Here is a 15,316-nt window from a genome sequence, read left to right on the forward strand (position 1 = left end):
CAAACTCATCTCTCTTTACTTTTGGTCCAGCTGCTCATCCCTCTCAGCCCTGGGCCTCAGGCGTGCCGGTGCCTCCTTGTGCTCACACAACCTGCTTCCAGGTTTCTTTGTGTTCAAAAGCACAGCAACAACCCTCAAACCTTGAAGGACAAAACACGTTTTGCAAAAAATAAAAACCTTGTTAGTTAAATTTGTCAGATTAATAAAATACATATAAGCCCCATTTCTTCTCTAGTTAAAAAAAGAACCTCCAGGGTGGGGGCAGGTAGAAGAAGGTAAAGGGGGAGATAAATGGTGACAGAAGGAGACTTGACTTTGGGTAGTGAACACACAATACAATATACAGATAATGTATCATAGAATTGTACACCTGAAACCTATGTAATTTTATTAGTCAATACCACCCCAATAAATCCAGTACAAATTAAAATAAATAAGCAAAATAAAATTAACCAAAAAAAATAAAAGAACCTCCAAAGAAAATTCTTATATATGTAATGTTTATAATCAGCTAAAATTAGTTTTAGAGATTTTTACATTTATGAAATCTAAGAGTGTGTACCCCATGAATATTTCTAGCAACTACAGCACATAGAGAAAACCTAATAGACACAACTTCATGATTATTTTCAAGTTTGGGGGGTCTATAGTGAATTTATCAGTTATATTTTGAGAGTAGTGATTTTCTAATTGGCTGGAGTTTTAATAGTGCATTTTGTTTGCTTAATTTTGTGACATTCTCAATTCCCCTTAAAACAAATTACACATTGAAATTTTCTAAAGATCATTTAAATTAGTTTTATTTTGAGATTTGCAGTGGTGGGTGTAATGGGATTTATGATCAATATAATCAGAAGCACATTCTGGTATCCCAAACTCAAGACTGTGAGAGAGATTTTATTTATCTTGAATTTATATCCTTTCAGCTTTCCCTTTACAACTCTGCAGCGGTACACAGACACCCACTCTTCCCCTGTGGTTTGCCAGACCAGCATTTGTTAATAACTCTGCAAGAGCAGAAGGTGTGAGCACAAAGACCCAGGTTCTAGTCCTAGTTCTGCCTCCCACTTGCCTTAGGATCTCCACCACACTTCTGAAACTTTCTGCTGTAATTTTCTTTTCCTTAAAGCAGGGAAGTAATCCTTGCTTTAAAGGAAATAAGGATTACTTGTCTATCATAACTCCCACATTCCTTGTAAGAGGCAAATGTATTGCAGAAGCACAAGAAAGGGAGTAGAGCATCGCATGGTATTTTACAGGTGGGTGGTATATAGGGACCGTTTGGTCCATCCTTCACTTTGCAGAAGAGTGAAAATGAAGGCCAGAAAGGAAAGATGAGTTAGACATGATTACATGGCTAAGTAGTATGACCTTAGAAAATATACCACAAACATATACAGTGAATTAGCCGAATTCAGCCGACTCGGCCCTTGATTGAATTGGCCTCTAATTATCAGTATTAAAAGCTTATCTTATTCCACAAAGAAAATACAGTTGCAAAAGTATAACTATATAAAACGAGTGATCTCTTCAAAGTCATGCAGTGGGTCTAATTTGGCATGAAATTCCCACGTGGGGTGAGGAACTATGCTAAGCCCTGGCACACCAGAGAAATATCACTGGCAGTATTGGCCTGCTCTGCCACCAGAGTCTACCACCAATGTTAGTGAGAAAATCTTTTGGGTGTGGAATAGGCAATTTGTGTGTTACCTAGTGACTTATTTAACAGAACAGTGTTCTCCAAAAAGACCTGCCCTTGATTTTTCATTTGAACCCCAAACAACATATCCTCTAGTAAAGGTGTGTGTTGTTATCATTTCATTCCAGTAGATGGTGACACAAGAATCCATGCTGAAGGCTGCCTTGCCTCTCTTTGCCAGATTCATTGTCAGCAATGGACTGCAGACCAAGCATGGGGTGTTTGAGATCGTGCTGGAAACTGTGGATAGAGCCTTACCCGTGGTGACCAGGAACAAGGGGTTGAGACTGGCCGAAGGGGCCACGGGCCTGCTTTCCCCGGACCTGCTGCAGCTGACTGACCCTGACACTGCTGTGGAGAACCTCACCTTCCTTTTGGCTCAGCTCCCACAGCATGGCCAGCTCTACCTGCGGGGAACAGTGCTGCTCCAACACAACTTCACACAGTGGGATGTGGACAGAAGGAATGTGGCCTACAGGCACTCAGGAGGGGATTCCCAGACTGACCGCTTTACTTTTGTGGCCACAGATGGGTCGAACCAAGGCTTTGTTGTGGATGGGAGAGTGTGGCAAGAACCTGTTTCATTCACCATCCAGGCAAGTATGAGAAATACACAATTCTTTGCCACTGATGTGCAGAAAATAACTTTAAGGAAAACTATTTTCTTCTTTCCTTCAAATATGTACTCTGTGTCTACAGTGTGCTCGGCACCAAGCAAGGCGCTGGGCATATCAGTGTCAACGAAACAGATGTGGTCCCTGTGTACAGGTAATGATTGGCCTTAAGAGTCAGTGGTAGGTAATATAGAAAGGAACAAAAAGCACAGGCCTTGGAGTCTGACACACCTAGGCTGGAATTTCTGCTTTGCCACTGATTAGCCGTGTCACCTTGAGAGCGTTCTTTTACTCTTCTGATGCTACTTTTTCTCCTTTGTGTTGTGGTGAGGATGAAATAAGAGTAGGTATTCAATGCACCAGCATATTTCCTGAGACATATTAGATTTTCAATATCTAATATTATGTAATATCGATATATATCTATTTATATCTAATATTATAACTACTGTTATAATATTTAACTATACTATTACGATGATGCTTACTGGTCCATGTCACCTACTATCATTTTAATGGTTTTCAACTAGACGTATGGAAACCAACAGGGCAGTGTCAGTGCTCCACATGTGGTAACAATGAGGGTGATATTTGCAGCAGCTGCAGTTTTTCTGAGCAATAAGTGTAGGTCAGACCCACTTTCCATATCTTCTTTAATTCTCATAAAAAATCTTTAGAGGAATATGTTATCTCCATATTATAGATGTTCAGGAGTTAAATAATTTCTTGAAATATACATAAAAACCTCAAACCTTTCTGTCCCCAAATCTGGTGTCCTTTCTACAGCACTGTACTGCCACATTTGTGTTCACTATGGTGATGATTCTAGGAGGGCATAATGTGTTTTCCATTTTTCAGTCAAAACACATCAAGTGTGTCTGGCTGTTAGAGCCCTGAATCCGCTCTTCTTGGATGTGGTTCACCCTATTCTACACACTTCCATCAACAGCAAAAAAGATGTATCTGTTTCTTACTTCGGGATACCTTCTGATTATGCAAAATAATAATTTCCCCTTGCTCTTCTCTTTAGTCTCTGTACTAGTGAGGATTCTCCAGAGAAACAGAACCAATAGGATGTGCGTGTGTGTGTGTGTGTATGGAGAGAGAGAGAGAGAGATTGATTGATTTTCAGGATTGGCTCACACATGTCACATGGGTCTTTATGTCTAAAATCTGCAGGACAGACCAACAGCATAGAGATTCCAGCAGGAGTTGATGTTGCAGTCTGGAGTCCAAAGGCAGATCTGGGGGCAAAATTTCTTCTGTTCAAGAGACTTCAGTCTCTTCTCTTACGGTCTTCAACTGACTGGATGAGGCCCACTCACATTCTAGTGGGTGATCTGTCTTATTCAAAGTCTACTGATGTAAATGTAGTCACACCTGAAAAATATCTCTTCAGCAACACCTAGACTGGCATTTCACCAAACAGCTGGGTATCAGAGCTCAGCTACATCGACACATAAAACGAAATATGACATCGTCTCTTTGTAAGCTGGGATCTGAGTAGAAAGGTGGAAAGTCCTGATGACATAGAATGGGTGCTAGAGGAGACTAAGGAGATCCAGAAAATGTCATGAAATTGTGATGCACTGAGAGAAGAGAGAAGGTATTGATGTCATTGTACAGTATACAAGTACTTTGTGCATAGTAAAATTATTGTTTTATTGCTTATTATATTTTTATTGTTTAGTTTCATCTCACTCTTCAGTCGATTACAATTTTTTATGGACTTTTGACTCCCCACACTAGGTAGAAAAATGTCACTGTATTCTCCAACCAGAAATAATGTTCTGGGTCTATTGGCAGCAAATTTGTAGCATTTGTCAATTCTGCATGTGAGCATAGGTGTTCCTCTGCATTCCAGAGCCAAGAAGGAAGGGGGTAGAGTTTGAAGAAAGTACTAGATCAGGTCTCTTGCAATGCCAATACTCATCTTAAAGAGTATGGTTACCATGAGAGAGTTGTCTTTTGGAAGTTTCAGAATTTACTGATAGGAAAATGTTGGATACATGATATAAAGTTTCTTTGTCATCAACAGCAGAAGGTTTCACCCTGGCTGGTGTGGCTCAGTGGGTTGAACACCGGCCTGCAAACCAAAAGTTTGCTGGTTTGATTCCCAGTCAGGGCACGTGCCTGGGTTGTGGGCCAGATCCCCAGCTGGGGGTATGTGAGAGGCAACCGATGGATACATCCCTCACATACTGATGTTTCTCTACCTCTCTTTCTCCCTCCCTTCTCTCTACAAGTAAATAAATAAAATCTTTTAAAAATAGTGGGAGGTTTCCCTTGCCCCTCCCCCTCAAATCATTATGTGTAAAAACCACACAAAGAAAGCCTAAAACTTTCTCCCATAATTCCTCTGAATTTTCTGGTCTCTAAGCAGAGAGGTCAGGCAGTTTGGGAAATGACTAACCTTCTCCTGCCCCAAGCAGTACAGAAGAAATGACCTCATCATTTTCTTGCCTTCAAGAGCTTTTTCTGGCAAGACAATATGATATCATCAACCACTGAGTGATGAATTGGTCCAATTAAGTCACTGGGTGTGCTACTCTGATGGTCCTGAACTCGGAAACCAAGGGCAAAGCTACTGGATTTAAGCATAAAACTTCAGTGCATTTTACTGATACAGCATGTGCTGATCTGACATTCTTTTTGTAGGAAGTCATGTCTGTCTGACCAAGATGCTGCAGTCTTGCTGCAGAGATTTCTGTAATGTCCCTTATGAGGGGACAGGGCTGGAGGTGAGGGAGAAAGGATCAGTATCACTACTCTCTATGGTCTACGCATATCAGAAGATTTCCAGTAAACCCAACAAAAGTAATCATAAAAGGATATATAGCTGCCACTGCTGTCATCATTGTTTCCTCTTCCTCCTTTTTTTTCACCTCCTTCTCCATCTTCTCTTCCTCCTCCTCCTCTTCCTAAATGAATCATTATGGTATTAAATCACTATGTTTTAGAGTCATTTCTTACACAGCAACAGATAACTGATTCATCTCTCCTCCATGAAAGCTTTACTTTTCCTTCATCCATCCTAAATCCTTGCCACTCTTCAGGGATTATTACCTTTATGAAACCTCCTCTGAATATTCCAGGCCAAGGTCCTTCTCCTATTCTATTCTATTTATTATTTATAAATATATTTTATTGATTATGCTATTACAGCTGTCCCATTTCCCCCATTCACTCCCCTCCACCCTGCAAATCCTCTCCCACCCACATTCCCCCACTTTAGTTCATGTCCATGTGTCATAAGTTCTTTAGCTTCTACATTTCCCATACTATTCTTGCCCTCTCCCTGTCTATTTTCTAACTACCATCTATACTGCTTATTCTCTGTACCTTTTCCCCCTCTCTCCTCATCCCACTTCCCTGTTGCTAACCCTCCATGTGGTCTCTATGTTTGTGGTTCTGTTCCTATTCTGGTTGTTCACTTAGTTTTAGTTTTAGTTTTAGTTTTAGTTTTAGTTTTAGTTTTAGTTTTTGTTTTAGGTGTGGTTGTTAATAATTGTGAGTTTGCTGTCATTTTACTGTACATGTTTTTTATCTTCTTTTTCTTAGAGAAGTCCTTTTAACATTCCATAAAATAAGGGCTTGGTGATGACGAACTCCTTTAACTTGACCTTGTCTGCAAAGCACTTTATCTGCCCTTCCATTCTAAATGAAAGCCTTGCTGGATAGAGCAATCTTGGATGTAGGTCCTTGCCTTTCATGACTTGGAATACTTCTTTCCAGTCCCTTCTTGCCTGTAAGGTCTCTTTTGAGAAATCAGCTGACAGTCTGATGGGAACTCCTTTGTAGGTAACTGTCTTCTTATCTCTTGCTGCTTCTAGGATTCTCTCCTTCATTTTAATCTTGGCTAGTGTAATTAGAATGTGCCTTGGTGTGTTCCTCCTTGGGTCCAACTTCTTTGGGATTTTCTGAGCTTCCTGGACTTCCTGGAAGCCTATTTCCTTTGCCAGATTGGGGAAGTTCTCCTTTATTATTTGTTCAAATAACTTTTCTACTTGTTGCTCTTTTTCTTCCCCTTCTGGTGCCCCTATAATTCAGATGTTGGAACATTTAAAGATGTCCTGGAGGTTCCTAAGCCTTTCCTCATTCTTTTGAATTCTTATTGTTTCATTCTTTTCTGTTTCGTTGTTTCTTTCTTCCTTTTGATCCATTCCATTGATTTGAGTTTCTGTTTTCTTCCCATCACTATTGGTTCCCTTCATTTTTCTTCATTTCACTTAGCGTAGCCTTCATTTTTTCATCTAATTTGTGATCAAATTTAACCAGTTCTGTGAACATCCTGATCACCAGTGCTTTGAACTGTGCATCTGATAGATTGGCTATCTCTTGGTCGTTTAGTTGTATTTGCTGTGGAGCTTTGACCTGTTCTTATGTTTGGGTCATTTTTTTTTGTCTTGTCACGCTTGTTATGTAACAGGGGCGGAGCCTTAGGTGTTCACCAGGGCGGGACAACCCAGTTGCTGGGTTGTGGCACTGTATGTGGGGGCGGGGTCTGAGAGGGAACAATGGCTTCCACTCCGCTCTCTGTCGGATCCCAGTCCCCTCCACTGCTTCCCCCATGCAAACTGGGCCCTTCTGGTGCTAATACCCGTGTGGATGGGCCTGTGTACATTCCAGGACCCTGTGGGTCTCTCCAATGAACTCTTCCATGAGACTGGAAGTCTCTCCCCGCACCTCAACTCCCACAGGTGTTTTTAATTGGTGTTTTGAGGCCTTATTTCCCAGTGCTGGGACCCTGGCCGGAGCGCTCTGTCATGCTCCTCAGCTTTGTCTGGTTTATCTGTGGGCAAATGTAGGGCCACCTGGTCAGCCAGCCGCCTTGCTCACAGTGCTTCATTTCACAATTGCTGCCTTGCCCGGTCTGCCCATTGCCACCTGTGCCTGAGGTCTGCCAGCCGCTGCCTGGTCACCCAGGGCCTGCCAACTGCTGTCTTGTGTGCCCGGTGCCACCACTTTTTGTGCCTTGACCCCTCTCTGCCTGGATGTTCAATTCTGCCCCACCTACTGGTCTGGATGAATGTGTCTGTTTTAATGCCTTGGTTGTCGGACTTCCATACAGTTCAATTTTCTGTCAGTTCTGGTTGTTATTTTGTTTTTAAATTGTTGTCCTTATTTTGGTTGTGTGAGGAGGCACAGGGTGTCTACCTACACCCCCATCTTGGCTGGAAGTCTCTCTTTCTCCTATTCTTGTGCAAAACTGTCCAATACATGATTCCTTAAAATAGTAATTATATGCCTTGTTTTGTATTTTTAAATTTCTTTACGTATGTTAACAGTATCTTACTATATGAACTTTCATGAAGATAATCTTCTTTAAAAATGTCTTATACTCTAATATTTTAAAATGGTTTTGGTATACTGAGTCAGAAGATCTGCTTTTGAAGAATCTAGAAATTTAATAGGATTAGGATGCATTTTAGCACAAACATGACCAATGGCACAACAGGGGACCATATAACCAGAGTTTAGATATTAAAATTTTTAAGAAATAATTGATCACAACAGGAATTCATTCCTCTTATAATACTTTTGTTTTCAAGAAAAACAACATTTTAAAAAAAACCAGCTGTACTCAGCTATTTATCAACTTGAAGAATGTCTTCCATGGTGTGAAACATTCTTTTTTCTCTGCTGACATTGACTTCCCAGCCCTATTGGCCACCATGGCTGCAGGATCTTCCCCCTGAAAAGGCCCTGAAGCCTTTGAGGGCTGAAGCCTGAAAAGGCCCTGAAGCATAGGTAATTCTCCACCTCCCTCCCAACGGCACAGCTTTGAGTTTTCCATCCATACTTTTCAGGAAAGGAGAATGACTAACTTTTGGAAATGTTCTGTTGCTTTTCAACTCATAAAATACTCATTTTGAAGAATTCATAAACTACAGAAAAGGATAAGGAAAATACCCTTCACAATCATACCACCCAAAGATAACTGTTGTTGGATAACTTCCTTCCATTCTTTTATTCTGTGCAATTAAAAATGGCATGATATTATATGTACTATTATGCATATTGCCTGTTTCCACTGTTCATTATGTTACAAATTTTGTTTCATGTCATTAAATCTTTCTTGAAAACATGATTTTTAAAGGCCACACAGCATTCAGTCTCAGGTAGAGATGGTTTATGAATCCCCTGTTAGACTTTTATGTTTTCTGGAACTTTGTTAATTGCTGTCATAAATTATATTTTCGTGAACATACAGGGGTGGACAAAAGAGGTTTACAGTTCATATGGAAAAAGCCACACAGGTTCTGATTATTACAAAAGCTTAATTAACTCAAAAGAATGTCACAATGCAACTGTGAACCTTTGCTTGCCCTGTACCTATATTTTTGTGTACATGTCTAATTATTTCTGCAGGATAGTTTAAAAAGTGAAAGTTTTAGATTAAAGTATGCATACATTTTAGTGTATATATATATATATATATATTTCTATTCTCAAATTTCTATTCATAAAATTTTCATTAATTTGTGCTCCTATCAGCAAAATATAAAATACCTGTTCCTCTAAGTATTATCCAACATGATTTATGATTCTTTCAAAAAAATTTTAATTAAAGTATAGTTGGCATACCATATTATATGTGTTTCAGGTTTACAACATAGTGATTGAACATTTATATACCTTACTGAGTGATCACCATGAAAAGTCTAGTAACCATCTGCCACCATACAAAGTTATTACAATGTTGTTGGCTATATTTCCTAAGCTGTACACCCCTGTGACTTATTTATTTTACAACTAGAGGTTTGCACCTCTCTGTCCGCTTCACCTTTTTGTCCATTCTCCACTGCCCTCCCCTCTGGCCACCATCAGTTTGTTCTCTGCATCTGTGAATCTGTTTCTATTTTGTTTTGATTATTCATTTGTCCTGATTTTTTTTTTTCGGATTTTATGTATGAGTGAGTTCATATGGTATTTGTCTTTTTCTGTCTAAATTATTTTACTTATCATAATTCCTTTTAGGTCTATTCGTGTTGTTGCAAATGGCAAGATTCTATTTTTTTATGGCTGAGTCATATTTTATATATACCCCATCTTCTTTATTCATTCATCTGTCAGTGGTCAGCTAGATTGCTTCCATATCCTGGTTATTGTAAATAATTCTGCGTTAAACATGAGGGTGCATGTATCTTCTCAAAGAGTGTTTTTGTTGTCTTCAGATTAAATACCCAGAAATAGAATTGCTGGGCCATGCATATTTAATTTTTGATTAAATGAAGTTAAGAATTGAATGATTAGGAGTAAGGGGGATAGAGGTAGTGTTCCTGTCCTTGTTTGCTAGTGTCAGTGGTGAATTGTGCTAATTGGTCTACACCTGCCCCATCCCTAACACACAACAGTTATTTGCAAGATGGACTGACCTCCATATCACATCCGAATAAGGCCCTCTGTAGTGTTCGAACCTGTACACCTCCGTCATTCATAGTGATTGCCCATCCACCATCTTCACAAATTGAGTTCACCTGTTTAGTTATGGCACCTAGCTCTCATCCTTAATGAAATGGTTATATAATGCCTATAAACAATGACCTCTGACTTTTTTCTTACTAAGATATTTCTATTTTTATTGAACTTCTTTGCTCTCTGAACAAAGATATAACAAAAAATGTACAATGCATTTGTAGACCTTTTTAACTATTTCTATAAATCACCAAACATTGGAAAAATGAAAGAATCCTTCTGTGGAGGTAACATTATGTTTACAATACAATTCTTTGGTAAATCTTAATATATTCAATCAATAAATATTCCTTGAGCCTTTGTTATGGTTTAAGCACTGTGCCAGGTGTAAGCAATAGATGGGGGGAGATTAAATCCTAATGGAGGAGTCAGACAAATAAATAAAGCTGGTTAAAGTTTACAATGGGAAGTCCACCTCTATGCCAGGCACTATGATAGTTGCTGAGGATATTGTGAACAAGGCAGTGTTTAGCAGAAATTAACAAAGGAGGAGGATAAAGAATCTGAATGAAATTCCTGGATGTTTTTCAGTGTTAACCTTAAGACCCCATGGGAATGAGACGCCTTTATTTAAACTTGTATGTAATTATTGACAATTTAGGTGGACCGACTAGACAAAGCAGCACCCCACATCACACACTTGCATCCCCCTTCTCAAGTGGGACTCCTGAAAAATGGCTGCTATGGGATTTACATCACCTCCCGGGTCCTGAAGGCATCGGACCCTGACACCGAGGATGATCAGATTATCTTCAAGATTTTGCGAGGCCCCCAGCATGGACATCTGGAGAACACGACAACAGGTACTGCCTTCCTTACTCCTGTAATTGCTCGTTTTAAAATACGCAGTGGCTGGCAACGCTAGAAAGCAATTTAATTATGTGCAGGCCCATTTGGTAAACACTCCCCAGGGCTTACTGATAGATGCAGTTTACAAATCAATAATAGTGCAAAAGAGAGTTTGAAGCTGAACTTCCTTAAATTCATCTTAAGTGGGAGAACCAAATACTGACCTATTATTTGCTTACATGTTATTGTTGTTTACTTAAAAATAAAACCAGCAAGATTGTAATATATTCAGAGGAACACTCAGTGTCAGGGCAAAATTCATATTTGTAACTAACTTTTTTCCTACCACAACACAAATTTTAAATGATGTCCATTTATTTAATTTTAAAATTCTGGGGGTTTTTTTGGTGTAGTGGTTTCTCTGGGTTGTATTTTACCTTTGCTTTAGGGAGACGGTAATCAAAATATATCACTAAAGAGGACAGTATATCCCCAGCCAGGTGGCTTGGTTGGAGCATTGTCCTGAATGTGCACCAGAAGGGCGGGGGTTTGATTCCCAGCCAGGGCACACGCCTAGGTGGCTGGTTTTATCACTGGCTGGGGTGTGAATGGGAGGCAACCAATTAGTGTTTCTCTCTCTCTTTTCCCCTTCCTCTCTGTTTAAAATAAATAAACATTTTTAAAATTTTTTTAAAAAGAGGATGGCACAGAATTACAGATTTTACTACTGTGTCATCCTTGTCTACCTCCATCTTTGTATTTTTCTTAGGCACAATATTTCTGAGACAAAGTAAACTTTAAAGACTAATTTAAGTTCATTGCATTTCAGTTTTAAGATAGTTGCAATAATGTTAATTTCTTTTAAAAATACACCTCAGAGATTTTTAAAGTTGATATTTAAGATAAAATAGCTATACAATTTTATTAGCTCCTATTTACTATTCTCTTGAGTACCTACTAAATTCATTTATTTCTTTTTTGTAGGTGAATTTATCCATGAGAAATTTAACCAAAAGGACTTAAACAGTAAGACCATTCTTTACGTCATAAACCCATCTTTGGAATTTAATTCAGATATCGTGGAATTTCAAATCATGGACCCCACAGGGAACTCTGCCACTCCTCAAATGTAAATTTTTTTTGCCTATCTAGTAGTTCTGCAAGTAATGTCTAAAATGTATCTGATTAGGGAAGTGAAATGGTGTTTTTTGAACAGAATCTAAGAAGATAAACTGATAGCCTATTTTACAAACTCATGGAATATATTTTGGGGAGCGATTATTCTTTCTATCACTGCTTGTTAAGAACAGCTTTCCAGAGTATGAAAACATTAAAAAGCTCAGTTGTATAGCTCTGGGTCATTCAATTTATGCATATAAATGCCTACGCTTTCAAACCCAGACAGGTTTCTGTCCTGACGGTTCACCAGCACCCAGGAAGAAGGCTGCAGGATCATGTACCAATCGTGCAGCAAGAGGTCACTGTAGGACTGCGTTAGTAACCAGTCTCCTCCAGCATCTGGACCTGGGGGAAGGAGGTAGCCAGGAAGGTCTGGCAAACAGCTCTGCACCTCCAAAAATTCAAACCCAAAAATGATTACTTGAAATGGCCTTTACGAGGTAATAAGCCTGTCATAGGTAAGATGAAGACAGTATAAAGCAGAAAATAGACTTGGAGGTATGCTGTGTAGCATGTACAACCCTCCGAATAACAAGAGTAACAAGTCCTCAAAATGAACAAGATTAACAGAGCATGGTAATTTCACTCACTGGATCCCTATTCTAGACTTTTCTTGAAGGTAGACCTTGAATAATTTACCAGTTAGCAGATGACTGTAGAAAGCTGTATGATAGTCCAGTTCTTCTTGTGCTTTTTCCTTTCGTTTTGAATTTGATACTCTTCCCCAGTAACCTCAAAGAAAAGTTGGTATTAATCATATCCCAGTACAACTATGCACCACAAGCGAGTACCCTCTTTATTGGATTTTTATGACGGTATATAGACAAAGGAAGAAAACAGAGATTCGCCCCTGCTGTTCATTCTGGCTTTTTCTTTCTGAACCTGATCGCAGTTCCAACACTCACCAGCAGAGGTCTCTGTAGTCATTGTTAAAGAAACTGGCACCCTCCTAACAAAACACTTTCCCAGGGTTCTACCTCCATTGCTCTGGTAAACCGTAGAATCTGGCTCAGATTTATTAAATCCACAGATTTTTATTTAATGTCCACAGGTGCACAGTATTAGAAACTGGTAAACAGTTATGAAGAAGAAAGGTCTCACCCTTGACATTTAAATATAATCAAGAAGTTATAAAATTAAAACAAATGACCACCACCCGTTAAACTGCTGTGGACTAAGAGAGATGGTTCCTTAGGATTTCCTTTACAGAAAAATATTAACTGCTTGCAATGCAGACAATCATTTTACAGCTCAAGAAAATGTAAAAAAAAAAAAGGAATCCTGCTCCACAAACATTAATAAATTGTGACTTCACTTGCTGTTTAATAGTTCAACTAGAAAATATAAGAATACCAATCAGACTTGCTACTGCGGGTCTGGTCCTCCATGTGGGAACATAGTGTAGCTGATGAGATTTCCCCAGCACCAGCGCTAGATTAACGTTGCTTCACTTACATGACTTTTTATGCTTCATTGTTACAAAGAACATTGCTTTGGAAGATGATTTATGTTTTTAAAGAATCCTCTGATTTATAGGAGAATCACAGGAGAAATTATAACCTTAACTGAGGCTATTTTAAATGGGCCCCTGCTTGTGTCTCATATTAATTTTCATATACCTATGCTGAAGATGTTTCTAATCAGCTGAAGATGAAGATTGGAACCAATGGAACAAAATGATGTCCACCGAGGGTTAATCTAAAAATAATTTTAATTTTAATTCTGACCAATATTAAGTTATTTTCTTTAAAATGGACAAGGGGGAGGCAGAAATTACTCAGCATTTATGTCCATAATTCTTGAATGGTACAGCTTTATTTATTAGATGTTTTTGGAATAGGAAGCACATTTTTTCAGAAAAAAATAATCTTATCAGCAATGGGTTGTTGTTCCAACACAGCCAGCAACAACCTAGTTACTGCACAGTGTAAATCACAGGCCTTTGTGCTATAATTGTTTTCTGCTCTATTTCATTGCTCTTCATTTAATTATCACAACAACCTGTGCATTAGGTACCATCATAATAAAGAATGTACATGTAAGGAAACTGAAGCAAGAAAATAGGATAGGATTTTCCCAGGCTTATGCCGCTAATTAATGAAGGAGCTGGGACTCAGGCCCAGGAAGTATGGCTCTAGAGTCCATGAGTTTCCTCACAGTATGAAGGAACTGCTTGCCCACTCTTATCACAGCGTGCTAACTGACCTAATGGGAAGGGAGCTACAGACTTACCTCCCTCCTTTTTCTCCAGTCAGTGACCACACAGGTAGCAAGAAAGGAGGAATACCCACTCTTCAGGAAGGATCACTGGTTTGATTGCCAGTCAGGGAACATGCCTGAGTTGCAGGCCAGGTCCCCAGCAGGGGGCACATGAGAGGCAACCACACAGCGCTGTTTCTCTTTCTCCCTCCCTTCCCCCCCTCTCTAAAAATAAATAAATAAATAAATAAAATATTTAAAAAATGTAAGTTATAGATATTAATATCAGCATGCATTCCATGTCTTAGGGCCAAAGAACAGGGTTTGGGTTTTGACTCTGCCATTGACTTAGGTGATTGTTCAAGCCTTAGTTATCTCATCTGTCAAATGGGGACAATAGCAAAATTTGTTTAGAGAAACAAATGAAGTAAAGCATATGAAAGCATCTTGTATATTTGAAGCCTTTAACAAGTTTAACTCCTGGTAATGATTACTATTGTTTTTCATTCACATGGGTGCAAAGACTGACTGTTTGAAAGTATTCCAGAGACATTGGGTGGCCAGTTATAGCCCACCTGTAGTTAGAAATTGATGCTGGGATGATCTGCAAAGTGAACAATAAATATGCTCATTAATCAATAAACTAAATGCTGTACAACTTTCAGTTCTTTGGTTTAGACAGGATTAATAGATCAGTGTTCTGCACATTTGAAGGAGTGAAAACCTCCTGTAATAAAAGGGGCTCCTTTAAAACATGAGAAGAACCTATGTTCAGTGGGAAGGCCCCAGGATCTTCATGGCTAGTAAATGTTTGCTCTTGCAGCATTCCTGAGGACTACCAGTCCTGATGAGTCAGATGGATATTCCATTAATAAAGGTGTTAGTAAGGGTGATTTAGACTAAACTAATCAAGTTATTACTAACGAGCTAGCTTGTGTGCTGTTTAACTGCATCACATCCTAGAATCATAGAGATGCCTGCATGGATCCTGAGAGAGGAATGCAGAATGCAGCACATCCGAACTTGATTTAATCATAGAATTACTTCTCTCTCCCTTTAACTCCTTCGCCCTCCACAACAGCTCACGGAACGAGCTTTTCATGGAATACATTTGGGAGCCATTTTATTAGGAATAGAAATTATTAAAAAAAATTTTTTTAAAGATTTTACTTATTTATTTTTAGAGAGGGAAGGGAGGGAGAAAGAGAGAGAGAGAGAAACATCAATGTGCGGTTGCTGGGGTCCATGGCCTGCAACCCAGGCACGTGCCCTGAGTGGGAATCGAACCTGCAATGCTTTGGTTTGCAGCCTGCGCTCAATCCACTGATCTATGCCAGCCAGGAGAAATTATTTTATA

General features: G+C 39.2%; 1 protein-coding gene across 10 annotated transcripts in view; it reads left to right on the forward strand.

Moving 5' to 3' along the window:
- Positions 1-15,316, forward strand: part of FREM1 (FRAS1 related extracellular matrix 1) — a 165,033-nt gene that overhangs the window by 118,760 nt on the left and 30,957 nt on the right. For 6 of the 10 annotated variants that reach the window (XM_036021575.1, XM_028512504.2, XM_036021573.1 and 3 more), the window contains 3 exons: positions 1,881-2,295; positions 10,394-10,595; positions 11,566-11,710. In XM_036021575.1, coding sequence (XP_035877468.1) covers positions 1,881-2,295; positions 10,394-10,595; positions 11,566-11,710 — 762 coding nt within the window. Of the gene's footprint in view, positions 1-1,827; positions 2,296-10,393; positions 10,596-11,565; positions 11,711-15,316 lie in introns of those variants that run through there. The other 4 variants (XM_036021582.1, XM_036021581.1, XM_036021579.1 and 1 more) reach the window with 4 other exon arrangements.

Source organism: Phyllostomus discolor, chromosome 3, assembly GCF_004126475.2.
Source record: "Phyllostomus discolor isolate MPI-MPIP mPhyDis1 chromosome 3, mPhyDis1.pri.v3, whole genome shotgun sequence".
NCBI classification, from domain to species: domain Eukaryota; kingdom Metazoa; phylum Chordata; class Mammalia; order Chiroptera; family Phyllostomidae; genus Phyllostomus; species Phyllostomus discolor.